Source organism: Lissotriton helveticus, chromosome 11, assembly GCF_964261635.1.
Source record: "Lissotriton helveticus chromosome 11, aLisHel1.1, whole genome shotgun sequence".
In the NCBI taxonomy this organism is placed as follows: Eukaryota; Metazoa; Chordata; class Amphibia; order Caudata; family Salamandridae; genus Lissotriton; species Lissotriton helveticus.
The window spans coordinates 844247916-844264251 of NC_136072.1; the positions used below are offsets into that span (position 1 = coordinate 844247916).

Sequence of the window (16336 nt, forward strand, 5' to 3'; positions counted from 1 at the left end):
CAGGCGTGTACACGTGTCACGAAAACAACAAAATGTGAACTGAACATTTCACTCAAGCGCGTGCTTTACTGTCAGACTGAATTATAGGTTTCGCATTTGCGAGAGTTTAAGCTATTGGCATTGTAAATGACAATGCCTTTCATTTGTTTTAAACGCCAACACGTAAATAAAAGGCATTACCATTTACAATGCCAATAGCTCAAACTCTCACAACTGCGAGACCTATTTCATTGCAAATGCTTGTTTTGTAATGGCCAGTCAGTCAGATTTGCAGATCCCATGGATGACAGGGGAGAAAAAACTCCCTAGTCCAATGACGCCTCTTTATTTTAATTTTTTTATGGGGCTACGGATCAGCCATGGCTTTGCGAATCTGTGCAAGTAGTTACAACTAACAGGAAAGTTCTACTGCCATATCAAGTTTGGTGTAATTCCTTTCAACGTTTTTGGGGTAGTGGAAAACAGTTTCCTATGGGATTTAAAATAGAAACATTCATTTTGATACCTCTTTTACTCTCATTCGCACCACCGCCCCATTACAAGCGCTGCAATATACCTGTAACGACATGATAAAACATAGTCAATTTCGCTAGCTGAATGGAGCCATTTGATGAATCTGCACAAATTCATCCTAAGTTTAAACCAAATTTTAAAAAAAGGTACTTTTTCGTTGGAAGCTCAGACCTAAACAGAACTACAGAGTCAATATAGCAGACACTGTAAGTGTAGATATTGCCGCGCTTGTAATGGAACTAGGAACTTGATATTACTCCTTTAAAAAGTATATGTTGTGTTAAAAGATGCGGATACTCTACCTTTCAAATTATAGTGTGCAGGTATTCAACAACTTCTCATTTGAAGCACTGCAAATGTATGTGAAATCTTAGTCGTCTGGTATAACTCAGCTGTCAAAAGCTTTTTTCCTCTTAAAATTGGTCAATGACTTCACTCGGATATTCACAGAACGTTGAAATGTATTTGTGCCTTTTGAACATCATTAAGATATGATACTCTTATCAAGACTCATCATAGGTTTTGATGTTGTGTGTACATTACAATGTGAACCTTGTTGTTCCTCATCTGCGTTTAGTCCTGCTGGTCTCACAACATGTGGCAATTCCTTGTTTTCCTTATATTTATCTTTTAAGAGTGAACACATAGCTTCAGTGTCACAAAACCCCCTATATGCTCTTCTGTCAGATGCTCCAAAGCAGAATACACACTGCCCCGTGCATGTAATCCCTCACAAATAAAATTAAGCCGAAGCACACACGGGCTGCATTGCACTTTTTAATTGCACATGTAGTATTAAATATTAAAATAGAGGAAGCAACTCATATGCTAAAGCATCCAGGATAAGGGAAATACAATAATATTAATAAATGTTGACACATTTACACAGTAAATTTGTTTCTTTTACAAAATAGATTTATGTTCTCAGATAAACTGTAAGGCTCTGTGAAGCACAAGGTCCTATTCCAGCATAGACAAATTGTCAAATTTTACAGGCTGACAAGGGGCAGTGACTGTTGACAAAACATTGCATCCAGATGCTAACAGCAAACCACTGTTGCGGGGTACCATAAATGATGCTCTCCCTTAAATGCAACGAAGCAGAAATAGTAATCCCAGCATGTCTTGAAGGTTGAGTGTAAAACTGGTGTATCATGCACTTACACAATGACCTACGCTATATAGAGAAGGCTTCAGTGGTCTCACTTGTCGCTTTGAAATCAATGTTATAAACTCTCATGCCACCGATGTCTTCAACAGGGTAATGGTGATTTGCGTTCAAAGGACATCAACAGAATCACCCTCTCAGCAAACGTATGTCACGGTACCATCCTAACAAGGATCTACCTCAGTGGACTGGCATGTGCACGCTTCTTAAGAACATATGTGATCTAAGGGTAGGTGAGGATTTTCTCTATGTTAACAAACACACAATCTGTTGCTGCTGAGGCGGTATGCTAAGATTTCAATTGAGCTGGGCCTGAATGTAGCACTTTTTTGGCATTTGAAACGGAAAGAATGTCGGGCTGGTGAATAAACGTGGAGCCGATGACCCAAATTAACTCTCAAGGACCCTGGTCATAAATTGATACAAATGTTACTAGCCTCATTTAATCTCCTGAGGAAATGTATGGTGTTAAGGCCCATTTATCACCTACCCGGTCACGTACCTCCACTGAGCTGCTGCTAGACCCCTTAGAAAGAGCGAATACTAAAAGGTACAGCTGGAAAGCTTGGGGAGGATTAAAACAAGAGGTATTCTGTATCCACACTCAGTTGGTGAGCTGACCTTGCCTAAAAGTAACAACCTTTCAGATAGAAGGGCAACTGTGGTTTTCACAGTGGTTAAAGCATTGATCATGCACGTGGTAGATTTATACTTTCCATCGACTGCCCCTGCCCTAAACACTCTCCTTATGATCCATATCAGCTATAAACACACGTGCTGCTGATAATTTGTCTATTCATCTTTCCATTGAGCTGGATTATGCCCTATGACCCTTTTCGCGTCAAAAAGGGGTCACACACTTCTGTAGCAAGAGGAGTAGCCTGAATAGTTTTGTGGTCATATGTCAATGAGAAATACTTATGTTGTGTTTTCAGGTCTTTAAATAAGTAGCAGACTCTCTATAACGACCAGTAGAAAGTCAACAATTTCATTTCTATGTACATTTTGGCTTAATTTAAGAAAATAATGGGGCAAAATGTTCTCCACCCCATTTCTGTCTCAGTCTGAAATGCGAGTCTCTCTCCAGAAAAGGAGGGACGGCATTGTACCAGTCAGACACTGATCAACTGGGGGAAAAGTTCATTGGCAAAAGTGTACTCCCAAGAGGGGTCTGAGTCCAGTGGAGATGCGAGGTCACTGAAAGGGGATGGGGAGCCCTCGTACCCGGAGTCGCTGGCAGTGTCCATCAGGCTGAGAGGCTTCTGCAGGGTGGGCTCCGGGACCGAGAGGAGGCTCTCCATGCACAAGTGCTGGATAAAGTGATCTTCCAGGATCTCCTGCTTCACGCAGGCGAGGGGGCTGGCCAGTTCCTCGCCCGTGGGGCTCTGAGTGGGTTCCTCCATTTTAACAACTACGCAGGCTTCGTTGCTTAGCTCAGAAGCGTCAGACTCCGAGCTTAGCGGCTTCGTGTAGACATGGTCGAAGCGGATGAGTTCATTAATGGCGTCCAGCTTTGCTGATGGGGACCCCAGAGCAGAAGATGGGGAGGCCGGTATGGTATGCTCGTCGCTGCCGACTTCTTCCTCCAGACACCGAGACTCCAGGTCCTTGTCGTAGAGGAACGTCTCTGGGTCCAGCCGATCCAAGCTGTCCAGAATGCCAAGTAATATATCAGACTGCAGAGAGGGAGGAAAGAGGCAAATTATTAATTTTTCAATTCACTTAAAGTACAGTCTGTTGAGAGAAGATTGTGACTTGGGGCCAACACTGCGCAGAAGTCCCAGGACGCCTGTGGTTTAAACCTTAACTACATGAGTGTAACTGGTTAACAGTGTTGGAACATTCCTAGTCTCTCATGGGCATGAGTACGGGCAGAGGAAATAGGCACAACAATGGCACTGAGTGCCTTCTGCAAGCATATATTATCAGAAGTTACAGGTACACGATGTGGAGGAGCCAAGGTACGAGGTGCACTGAGATAAACGTTCTGCCAGCTTGCCAAACTCCATGCACTTATCCTGTGCTGATCAACAGGAAGAGAAAAAAATACCAACTGTGTAATATCACAAAGTATTTTTTAAGTGCCGCTCTCTGGCCAGCAGCTAGAACATATGCACCTCTTCTGACTTTCAGAAGGTGACGCTAAGGCGGGGAAAGACTCATGAAGGGCTTGGAGAGGTTGTTCCAAGCTCTACTGAAAGGCACATGGTTAGATCCCTTTAGAGCCAAATGTAAACAGCACCCTATTTTCCATTTACTTCTAATCTAATCTTTCTTGTGGGTGGAAAGTGACTGTTCAAGAACAGAATTATTTACAGATGTTAACCCTCATACCCCCGCCGCAACCCCACACAAGACAAATACAGTCCTAACCGTGTTATCAGGTATAGAGGTAGGCTTTGGCTATATCTGCAACAAGTCAACAACACAATGTCCAAGGTTACAGTCTGTTTTCTATGGCCATGGAGCTACAAAGTGTTTGAGCTGGGGGAGGGGTTGGTGGGTGGGTGGGTTAGGGTTAGCGTTGCCCAGGGAGGTAACGTTTTAGCTGGGGGGCACAGGCTTTCACAACAGAGTTTAGTAGTACGATTTGGGCGTGGGGGGGAAGAAGGCACAGCCTTAATCCCAGAGAGAGGAGCAGCACACTTCTGAACGAGGGCTCAGGTGCTGTCGCAGAAGCCTGAACTGTGATGGCGGAGAGCCCCCCAGGGAACAGGATATGATACCGAAAAACCGATCTATGAAGTATCATCTCTACTAACAGAAGGAAGCCCTTCTAAACCAGTCTGTTAGTTTTCTATGCCCATTTTCTCTACTTCTAAACGACGTTTTTCATTACATTTCTATAGCTAATAATACTTGACCATCCTAATAAACAGGGTGCGTCATTTTATTTATAGCTTGATCACTCTCCATGCTTTATGTTCTTTTTTCAATTTCCACGATCATTTTAGAAGATAAAATGTTAGTCTAATATTCCTTGCTCTTGAGGCCTGTTGACGTTACCGTGTTTCTTCAATTCACATCAAATACTTTGTAAAGTGCTGTGATGTCTCGCGTGCATGTGTGGGGGTGGGTTTGGGTTATGAAGAACAGCCGGCCAGTGAGCACAGCGGTTTGTGTTGCTGGCAGTGAAGGGGTGTAGGGGGCTCGCGTCTCACCTCAGCGTCGGATTCGTCAGCGCTGCCATCATCAACGTGGAGATGATCAGGCGTGATGACGTCTGGGCCTGCACCTGCTGCAGAGGAGCACATAGTCTGAGTGCTGCGGACTCAGCGGACCCGGTCACCATACCCAAGTCTTCCACGCGGGACTGGATCAAGACCTGCACAGAAAGAGAGATAGGACTGTTTAGGTCTCACTGCAGGCATTGCAGATGTGCGCACACTCAAAGAAAGGGGAAGAATGAGGGTTGGACCCCAATGTGTACACAGTCAATGGTCACAGGCTTCCAAAGCTAGGCAGACAGGCATTTAGGTCCTAGTGTACAGGCTGGATGGTCAGACTCTCAAAGATATGAGTCTAGCCTAGACCACACTGCCGGGAAGCGTGTTCAACACATGGGCTCTCAAAGAAAGAACCTGGTGGTAACACCTCACTGCAAAACAAGGCAAGTGGCACACGCCCTCTTAAAGCAAAAAGGTAACATGATAGACCTCACTGCACACGTAGCTATGGGTTACATGCTTTCAAACCAAAGAGGGAATATTGTCCCAGACCTCGCTGCATGCAGGACTTGTGGTCAGGCTTGAAATAAGAGATGGAGACCACTTCACATTAGGCTTAATAGTTACAAAAACATCCAACAGAATCCCCCCCACCCCCCACACACAGCAGGAAATACCCTGATCAGGTGGTAGATGGATAAACCCATGGATTGTTCAATAAAAACTGTAAACCACACGTTTACACGATGGGCTGACGGGAGAATGTCACACTGACATGCACCAGCGACCTAGGGTTGGGAAACATTGTGGGAATGGAACAGAGATGACAATCTGAGGATCCCTTAGTAATGCACCTCAGTGGTCTCTCAGAGAGCTATACGTGCTCTGAAGTCACTGGCGTCCATCAAGGGACACACCTGTCGCTAAGGAACCAACATTTTTCAGCAAGATGATCACTGCCCATTTCCAGAGACACAACCTCTCCCTTCCACCAGCAGCACAGGTGTTATTTTCTGTACACTGCCTATGGCACTTGAAGCATTCCTTGCCTTCTGTGAGAGGTCGCACAAACTTTACGGACTCCTGGGCCCCCCAGCAAAGCCTCTGTTTTCACGTTATCAATGCAAATGTTTAAAAATTAACCTTCACGTTAATCTCCTATCTGTTCAATTTAGGGAACTCAAGGCAAGGGAAAGGTCACTGCAGCAGTGAGGACCTCTGTAATCAGCAGCAACATAGGACAAGTCCCATTGGAGCCTTTGTGAGCAAATTGGAAGAGGAAGGGCAACAGAGTTTCCTATAACTCCCTCCAAACCTCTAATGACACCAAGTGGGTGAAACAAGTAAGTCTGATCCTTCTTAGAATAGTTTGGTTCACCCTTTTTCCATCTATCTATCCATTCATCCTCCAAACCTTCACTCTATTCATCCATTCTCACATCCTTTCATCCTTCAGTCCATCCTTTCGCCATTCCAAACATAAGTTGACACATTCATGCCTTCACCCACCCAGCCACTATATTCTATCTTTCATTATTCCATCCATCCACTGACCATTCTATTCGGCACATTCATCGACCCATAACCATCCTTTCATCCTTCATCCATGAACCCTTCTTTCACTTGTTCTTTTCAAACTCCATTTGTTCCATCCTTCCTTTCTTCCATGTTTCTTTCCTCTATTCCTTTCAACTTGCCTTCTATACTTTCTTCTTTCCAATCTCTATCTACTATCTTTCTTTCTCTCCCTGGTCTCTTGAACTCACTCTAGTTGATGCTCCCTGCCCGTATTCAATATTTTCACCAGTCTATTAATCTCCTGGTTCACTTAGCAGCCCTTACCCCCGACCCCTCAGCCCGGCCCTGGTTTTTCCATAAAGTGCTTGGGGTTTTGTCTGTATACCTCCAGAAAGAGGCCAATAAAACTAATAAACATTTTGGTGAGACCCAGCTTATGAGGTCAGTGGAAATGGCACTTAAGCTGCAAAGGCGTGTGGCTCACGACGCCACTTGGGGTGGAGGGGCAAAAGGGGAGTGCGCAGTGCTTAATTTGAGCCAGTGGTTACCGGTGGGGCCCACCGGCACTCTTTTTTGGGGACCAGGACTTACTTTTAATCATCAACATTAGCCGAGAACAAGAGAGAAAAGCAGCAAAAGGGGAAGAGAAACACAGAACAGTGAGAAATGGTGACAGCAGGGATGAGAGGAAGAACTTGCAAGAGCTAGATAAAGGGGCAGGAAGAGTATGTTTATGGACACAAGCGGAGTGAGGTGAAATGAACACACATCCTTGGTATTAGGCAACCATGACATTTGGCAGCGACATCAGCAGGCTTATAAGAAAACAAGGTGGCCCTGACACTTATTCTTTTACAAATTAAGCACTGAAGGGGAGATCACAAGCAACGAGAACGAGCCGGGGGAGGGGTGGGGGGTGCGGGGGGGGGGGGGGGGGGGTAAACATCACAGATTGTGAGAATCACAAATGACCAACTGCAGCACAGCCTTCCTTGCAGCCATCGTTTTACTCGCACATGGTAATGCGTTTCCAGAATAGAGCCGGTCTCACCAGGAAGCCTCTAATCGCTCATGGGGAATATGGGCCCGATGCACCAAGTGTAGGAGTGGATGTCGATTTCTACTGCACTGCCTTAGAATTCCTTTACACTTTTTTGCTATTCACAGAGGGTTGAATAGTACGCCTCAAAAGTCACGCCAGGAGTGATTTCCAGGTGTACTAGCACATATTATGTGACTGACATAAGACTGCCTATTCCCTCCGTGCAGAATTTACAAAGCATAAAATTCTGCAGTGGAAAGGGTAGACGAACGTAAAAAAATTCATTTTGTTTCCCCTCAGTTTGGAAAACACTTTTCCCTGTGGAGAGAGTCCCCAGCCCCAGCTGATCTGGCGGTGATCTGTTCCCCTCCCAGCCCGAAGGACCCTCTCACCTTGGCTTCTTCATTGTCTTCTTCCACCTTCAGGGCATCCAAGCCCAGCCTCTCTCGGAGTTCCTGGTTCTCCACTGAGAGGCGCTGTGTTTTTTCTCTTAAGTGGTCGTTCTGAAGTAGGAGTCTCTGATTCTAGACAAGAGAAAGACCCATCAGAAATGGCCACAGAAATACTTGATCGTCCCTAGGATGAACATGCAGCAGTTATAGACCTGTCAAAGTCAAAGGATCTTTATTCGGATATATAAAACATCCATAAAAGTACAGAATTATCACACAATCCACAAAATAATGATAAAAAACAGTATAAAACAATTAAAAAATATACAATCAATTTGTGCAATGGATGCTTGGCAGTTGTATTTGATAGGGACCATCAATCATAACGTTGTAAATACATCACTTTATAGTTATAGACCTGTACACAATGCCTACAGGCCTCGCCCTCTACTGAGCGCCCAATACATGCCGACCATGGAGGGATTGTAGGGGGCACTGCTGGGCTGCACACAAACTTCACCCACCCACCCACCACATCCTAGATGAAGGGAGGTCTAAACCATTGGTACTCATAGTACGGCCCGGCAGGCCTTCATGGGTGGCCCGCGGACCTTGCATGGCAGTTTCTAAGTTTCAAGTAAGGCCGACAGTAAACACAGAAGATGACCGCGGGAGCATACGTTGTGAATACGTATGAAAGAGGTATTTCCTACGTATGCTCCTGCGGCCATCTTCTGTGTTTACTGCCAGCGTCTGTGAGGTCATGGCACCGTCAGAAAGCTTCCCAAAAGAGAAGTCAGCTGTAAGCCCTTTCACAGCTTACTTTTAAAGGGTCTTTTGGGAAGCTTCCTGTTTGGACACAGAGGCACAGACACACAGACAGAGACACACAGACAGAGACACACAGACAGAGACACACAGACAGAGACACACAGACAGAGACACACAAAGACCGAGACACACAAAGACCGAGACACACAAAGACCGAGACACACAAAGACCGAGACACAGACAACCAGACAGAGACACAGACAACCAGACAGAGACACAGACAACCAGACAGAGACACAGACAACCAGACAGAGACACAGACACAGACAACCAGACAGAGACACAGACAGAGACACAGACAGAGACACAGACAGAGAGAGACACACACACAGACACAGACAGACGTGTGTATGTCGGGTCTGGTGGCTCAGTGGACTAATGCTTCCGCTGCAGGGGCCTGTGTTCAACCTCTTGGTCACAGTCTTTTTTGCTCTAGCCCCGCCCTCCCATTGACCCTGACCCCACCAGTGTGGCCCTCGACCACAAACCACACTGTAAATTTGGCCCCGAGATAAAGTTTATGAGTGCCCATGGTCTAAACTGTTCCCATATCCATAGTGTACCCATTGCCCATGTGTACCCCTTCATGCCCGGGCATCTTTGAGTTGCCCATGTACAAGCAAGTGGCCTGCTAACCGGGTTGACCACTGTTGGGAGTATCCCTGCATGCGCACCTCACACACAATGACTCTGGAAAGAACTCCTAGTGACCCCCTTATGGGAATGCGGCCTTTACCTCCAACTCCAGCTCCACGACCTGTAGTTCCAGCTCCCCCATTCGAGCTTTCTTCCGGTCTCTTGCTGTCTGTGCGGCTACCCGGTTCTTCAATTTCCTGTGGAGGCAAAGGGAGCGCCATTAACACCGGAAGACGTTTGAACACTGCAGAAACATCTACACAAGCATGGGGGAGAGGGCCATGGGTTACAAACACGGAATGGGTGGGATTTATTCAAAATCAAAGGCCCTCTGAAACAAGATATTGGACACCCTAACATTAACCAAGTTCGCCATTTGTGATTTGACCATTCCATTTGTTTATCTAAAACATACAAATTATTTAACGAGAGATGTGTTGACATTAAAGTTTACAGTAAATGCACATCAGTTACACATGTTATTTTGTGTGATACAGGAAAACATTTTGGAGATATGGGGAGGAGAGCAGAAGAGAGCCAGACAGAGAACGGGTATTTGCTGGAGGACATCATAAGTCGCTCCACCGTGGAGGGGTGGGCCCCGAGGAAGTGGGTTATGACTGGAGGTGGTCAAGGGGTATGTGAGGGGGAGGGGGCAGAGTAAGACCCTTTAAAAGTGGGCGGAAACCTGGTGGCCCCCTCTTTTTTCCTCTGATGAGCTGATGTCGCTGAATTTTGACACCAAATCACCCCAACATGGCTGGGGGGGTTCGATATACGAAGATTAGGGAAAATTCACTATTTATTTAATTTCCCCTTGAGGTCGCTGTCAAAATCCCCCCCACCCGCCACACCGCTCTTACCTGCACGGGCCGCTGCTGCATTTTAGCTGAATAACGACACCGATTCTTGAGGGCACTAGATGGGTCAGTTGGCCGCCTCTTTCGGGAGAAGCCTTTCAGGGGTGAGGCTGGTTAGAAGGGGGACGCGACCTGCTGGTGGCCCCACACTTCTAGCGCAACCTCGGGTATCCCGGAGATTATGATCGGCGTGACCAAGAGTCACAGGATGCCCAGCAGGGACAATGCGCTATGCAGTCTCAGGTGCTGTTACAAATGTTTAATGTATCAATTTATTTCACCTGGTCTTTCTGTACTTTGCTGACTCCAAAAGGGGAGGTAAATAGGAGATGTGTAATTTCATGTTCAGGTTTGTTGTGTATTTTGCTATATTTTCTACTGTGTCATTGTATTGGTTGCAGTGGTTGTTATACCACCTTGTTTCATGTCTTTATGTACCTCATATCTATATGCTTTTATTCATTATCAAGTGTCATATATTCACAGGTATTTTGTACCTTTTATAGAATATTTTATTTATGTATTAACAATATAATATTGCCTTTTGTATCCTTATTCTCATGCTGTATTTTCACTGTCAAATTCAATAAAAAATTTAAACACAAAAAAATTTGCTACGGCCTAACCCAAGAAGTTGAGTCTGTTGCTGTTGTGGCGGAAGAGAGGACCACACAGTTTGTAAGGGTGATTGACCCCATCACCATTGCACGAGTGAGCACATTATGAGAGAGCTATACGAAGAGAGACTTGGGGAGAAAGGCAGACTATGATTGGTTTTGCCCTCACAATTACTGTTGTGACCCCTCTGACAGAGTTCGCACCTAAATCGAAAAGAGTCACGTTTACCCACGTAAACAAAGCACAGGGCAAGCTTTTTATTTACGAAAATATTGTTAATTTCATACATGTGTGCGGATGATGTGCATGAAGCTAAAAACGTTGCTCCTGTGTGCAGGAGAGGGCTCTTGATGCTTCTGAAATGAGGAAGATGGCACTGCCCTGGAAGCCTAAACCACGTGCTTAATATGGCCCTTCTTACCATGCTGCCTTCAGTGGAGGCACACAGGTGTTCTTGATGAAGGCCTTCACATGGCAGGAGGGACAGAGAGATCCTTGTGAACAGAGCACAACTAGTGGTGTAATGCCATAGCAGTCCATCCTAAGACTACCCTCGAGCACTTCTAGCTGCACAAATGTCAAGCTAGCTTGGGTCGAGCCTTTCCTGGTGTGAAATGTACTGTTTCCTGATAGATTGTTTTGTATAGAGTTTGCTGTGCTCTGCAGAGTGCAGTGCACACAGGTCATCTGTTCCAACTGCTGCAGAAGCTTCTTCAGGAGGCCTTAAAAGTACTGCAGTGTAAACCGGAAAAGGCAGGCCGAGGAAGAACTAAGAGTACACCGTGTGGTAAAAAGATGCCGCTGACCATACTACCCATCTCATTTGCTGTCGAAACCTTTACCACACTGCAAACCCATGTTTTCAGCACAGATTAGCCAACGTTCACTATTATTTTTTTTCTAAGAATGTCTGACACCGTCACTGCTGAAGCCAGGTCTACTGCGCCTGTTCCCATTGCCATCAACAGCTTATTCATCAAGGCCTGTCCTTGCTGATTTCTAATGTGAAAATGTCCTGCCACCAAGCACTTGCCGCCCTCCAGGTCCTCATTAAACCTGCTGCCATGGCTTTCCACTGTCAACGTCTAAGGGAGTCCCTATTTGTGTCTCTACATCAGCTAAGGACGTATGATTCGCATAGACCCACTCTACCAAAGGCTTGGTTGCACTGCCTGTTCCAGTCACCGCTTGTGGCTTGGGTCCATGTTGGCTGACCCCAAAGTAGTGCGTAAGATGCCTGACAAAGTCAACATTAAAGGCTTTTCTAAAATTCCTGACCCAGTTGGCCCGGAAGTCCTGATTGGGATGCCTTTCAGATACCACTAAAGACTTGCCCTGCTACCCGTCACCAACACCCTCATTGCCATCATGCTCACTGAACACTTGGCCATGCATCCCGTCTCCAATGGAAGGGCGTCCAAGAACCAGTTACCAACAAAGACTTGTCTGCACTGCTGGTTCGACAACCACCTAAGGATTACTACTGATTCTCTTCATCTATAAGGTTCAAGAACTAGTCGGCGCTGCCTGTCTGGCCTACTCCTCACTTAAATGCGTATGTGCTGCCTGCCATCTTTCCCTCAGGTCTCAAAAGTCGAGGGTTCCCCCAAAGAAATAAGTTTCTGTTGGGGCGGGCGTACAAGGCGCAGAGTCTGGTGTAGATTTGGAGCGAATGCCACTTGGCCTGTTGTAAGGCACAGAAAACATTCTGGTGCGACCATGTGGTTTGTTAGAGGGTGGCTTGGACTGCTTGAGAGGCCCCTGATCTTTTGAGGGTGTCATGTAAGACAGCCAGTTGAAAGGCAAGCAGTCTCTTGAGGGCACCAGGGAATATAGAGTGTTTTGCAAGGCACAAGCTGTAGAGGCATGGCTTGCACAAGAAATCTGCATCTACTGACAGGCATGGGTGGCACTGAAAACACGTGGGCTGTTGGCACTCTCAGAGCACTGCGGTATTGCTGCACATTGCATCAGGTGCACATAATCACCACAGCCAACAGGTCTTTGGCAACTGGGAGCTCTGCCAGCAACGGGGGCGGGATGGCTTCAGTTACTGTCAAGACTGAGTCAGACACTGGGAAACTGTGTGAAATGAGGATAACCGGGATGAACACGAGGCGCTTTAATGTCAGTACTTCCTGCTGAAACCATAAAGCACGAATGGCACAGAAATACCATGTACTGAACTCCTTTCTGCCAAGCAAGGAAGGTAAAAAGAAAACAGAGTAGAATACAATCAAGCCATGCCAGATTGTAGCGCTTTGTCGCAATGGCACCAAAGGGTTATAGTGAACAGATGGTACAGCTGTCTGAACCAAGGAAAAAGATGAGCTTCACTGGTGCAAAAAATTAACAATATTAGCTGGCTCTGTGTTTTACTAAACCATCCTAAGAACTTTATCAGTGCTTGAATCGAGCCATATCATACGGTCTTCAAGAAGTCATGGTGTAAGTTTCCTCTGTGCCTCCAAGATATAATCTTCAAACCTCCACCCTGACACTATAACCACTCTTCGTTGTCTGAAGTACCACGAGGCCAACAAGCTTCCTCTTGTTCCAACTGAACAACACTGCAAGAGTCTCGGTGTCTGAACGACGAGGTTCTAACAGCTTCCTTAATGTCAGAATCGCACCACGCTCAAAGATCTGAACAACAACGTTTTACAGGCTTTATATGTCAGCCGCGACATACTGCCCGCCTCCTTGATGTCGGCAGCACCAGATTCTACGAGCTTCTCCAGAGTTCTAAAACAGCCATACTTCCCTCATTGGCTAAATCAAACGACGCTGCCAGCTACAGGTTGGCACTAACATATTTCACCATGAAACTAGGAAAGTATGCCCCCTTTCTCGGTGACCGATTCATTTGGCTGTGACCCAGCTTTTGGGATTAAAAGGTATGTTTTGGAGAAACTTCCAAGAAAAATAAGCTGTGACACAGTAGGGAATCAATTGGGTGGGGTTAAAGGGGTCGTTTGTTAGTTCTTAGTAGTAGTTGTGTAGACCGGGTTCCATATCACATATGACAGTATGACACTATTGATCCCCAGCATAGCTATGCAGGGCGCTCAATCAAGAGTGACAGTGCGCTCTGTAAGTGCAACTGCAACATTCATTCATTCTGTCAATAAGCCCCAGACCCTCCCCCAAACAGTGCGTCAAACTCCGCACACACTAAGCTTCAGGGCCTCTCCCCTTGGCCTACACCCACTACAAACCTCTCCTCTGACCCTACCCTACGCCTCGGGCTCTGACCCGCACCCTGCTCCAACCCTTCATTCCGGCGCTTGTCCCTCCAGACAGCTTTGAGAATTTGGCACCGTGCCCTTACTAATGCCCACGCCCAGTCTGCCTAACTATCTAGTAATAATTAGCACCTTTTATTTTCAATTTGAGGACGAAATAAGTGTGTGCTTATTCAGGAATCAGAAAGAGTGCGTGGCTGGTATCGATTATCTAAACTGGCCTCGCGCTCCCACCCGAGAGTGTCGTTTTAAATGCAGGAACTTGCGTCAACCCGGCCATGTTAGTTCAGCTGATCTGCCACCGTGGCAAGGAGAGCAGGGGCGGACCGAGTCTCCCCGGAGGGAGGGGGCCGCCCACGCAGGCTGAGCGGGCTGAGTCAGCCAGGGAGAGGGGCAGGAACAGGCACTCGGGGTCTCGACAGGGGGCAGGCAGTTCTCGAAACTGTTTCCACAGAGGTGCTATACATCCTAGTAAGTAGTTGGTGCCGTGGGGCACGGACATCTGCAAATCGTTGTTTGCATACCACGAATTAGTGGAATAGTTTCATCACAAGGCTCGGGTGGATGTAATCTCTAGAGCAGCATCACTGTCATTTAAGACCCCCGCCCCCAAAAGAAGCCTACTGTAGAAAACTCAGCTGCACAATACGGAGCATTATTAAACATCGCGCTATAATATCATATCTGAAAGTAGAAAAAAACGTCCATAAAAAAAACCCTGTCGTTTAATCAACCATGAGCAAAACTACATTGACTGCAGTGGAACGTTCTCCTACAGTTCATGTATAAATATTAACTATTATAAAGACATTACGTTTGTTTGGGGATGATATTTGAACAAATGCCTAACTGTCTCCTGTAAAGCTAGGCGGCTCAATGAGGCTGGTCTATGGTCAACCCTGGGGCACAGAGCATTTTACCAGAATAGCAAATATCAGGGAAACCCCCTATATGTCAACTGAATAGCATATCTAAGAAGGGTTATCTAGCTCTGTTGAAACCGGTTCACTTTGGAACTTTTAAACCCCGATCCCAAGAGCCCGGATATAGTTAGTCTGCTGCTGATCTGCCAGATGTTACCAGGTGCCTGCCCACGGCTCGGAGCCTGGGATTGTGCAATGCAGACTATTGCCTCGAGCCTGGCACCAGTTCATTGAGTAAAGACCCTGAAACATGGGCGTTGCCTTGGAGGCTAGGGGGCGATGCGGCGGAGGAGGGGGGTGGGGGGGTAGGGAGAGCGGGGGGGCTGGGGTGATCGATCAAAAGTCGATATGCATAAACGTAATCCCAGACCTACGGGTGGACAGCAATTTCATGTGATCAGAGCCCTCGAGACCCCGGAAAGTTAGGCAATCCCATGATTGTCAGGGTAGACCATGTCCTAGTCCAGGAATCCCATGATCGCTGGGTATGGGGGAGGGTAGCTTGCCTGCCTCACTACCGCCTGCATGCCTCACCTCCTGAGCGCCTTCTCCTCCGGGCTGAGGTGGGTGAGCCGCTGTCTCTTGCGCGGGGGCAGATCGCTGGACTCCGGGCTGGAGGGGGCGCTGTGAAGCGCCGGGACCATGACGGATATGGGCCGGCTGCCGGCGCCGGGATTCCCGGAGATGAGCAGCATCCTGGGCTGGCCGGATACTACGTATCCCTCCGTGAACGTTCGATTGTCCGGAACGCTCGGACCCAGGAGCTCAACGTTCCCCGGCTCTAATTCTTAGTAAATGATCAGCAATTCCTGCGTCTTAGCCATATCTAGGATCGTGTTCGATCCCTATAGGCCAAGCAGGTCTGACGTCATGGCTTCTGGCCTCTGATTGGACCGCGAGATAGTGAAAGAGAATGCTCAGATGTCATCATTGACAGTTCCTGCGCCTTGCGCTCAGGGGGGTGGGGAAGCCTATGAAGGTTTACAGGTGGCAGGCGGCGCCTTGCCAAGATCCTCCCTTGCAAAGCCCAGATCCTGTTTGCCTGAGGGAGAGGAGGGGCTGTATGGGGCAATCGAAGCCGGATTCTTGAGCACGCGGGTTGAGGCACGATGTAAAGTAAACCATGAGAACTGTCCAAATTCAGAAAGAATTGTCGAAGGACTAAGCATTTTAACTATTTATTTAGTTATTTATATTATTTTATGCATTTTTATAAAGCGCGGATTTTACCCGAAGGTGTCAGAGCACTGTACAATAGAACCAGTTATGTTACATGAGAGAAATGTTACAAAAATGGAAGCAAACAAAAATAGCAGGCGATAGAATCAAAACAACGCAGGCAAAAGGAACACAATATTAAACACAGCAGGCACAGAATGCACAAAAAAATATATAAATATATATGACAAATTTACAATGACTA

The 16336-nt window shown here is 46.7% G+C and overlaps 1 protein-coding gene across 1 annotated transcript; it reads right to left on the bottom strand.

The window, feature by feature from the left end:
• Positions 1-1900: 1900 nt before the first annotated feature.
• XBP1 (X-box binding protein 1) lies at positions 1901-15726 on the bottom strand. Its single transcript, XM_078667073.1, has 5 exons — positions 15448-15726; positions 9368-9464; positions 7801-7932; positions 4843-5006; positions 1901-3357 (listed from the first exon to the last, which is right to left on the bottom strand). Exons 1-5 carry the CDS (start codon positions 15606-15608, stop codon positions 3138-3140), a joined length of 774 nt encoding a protein of 257 aa, XP_078523199.1. The 5' UTR covers positions 15609-15726; the 3' UTR covers positions 1901-3137.
• Positions 15727-16336: the final 610 nt, after the last annotated feature.

Coding starts and splice junctions, on each gene's coding strand:
- XBP1 (XM_078667073.1), bottom strand. CDS start 15,608: ATGCTGCTCATCTCCGGGAATCCCGGCGCCGGCAGCCGGCCCATATCC. Junction 9,465..15,447: donor GAGGAGAAGGCGCTCAGGAG/GTGAGGCATGCA, acceptor TTGCCTCCACAG/GAAATTGAAGAACCGGGTAG. Junction 3,358..4,842: donor CTGACGAATCCGACGCTGAG/GTGAGACGCGAG, acceptor CCCTCTCTGCAG/TCTGATATATTACTTGGCAT.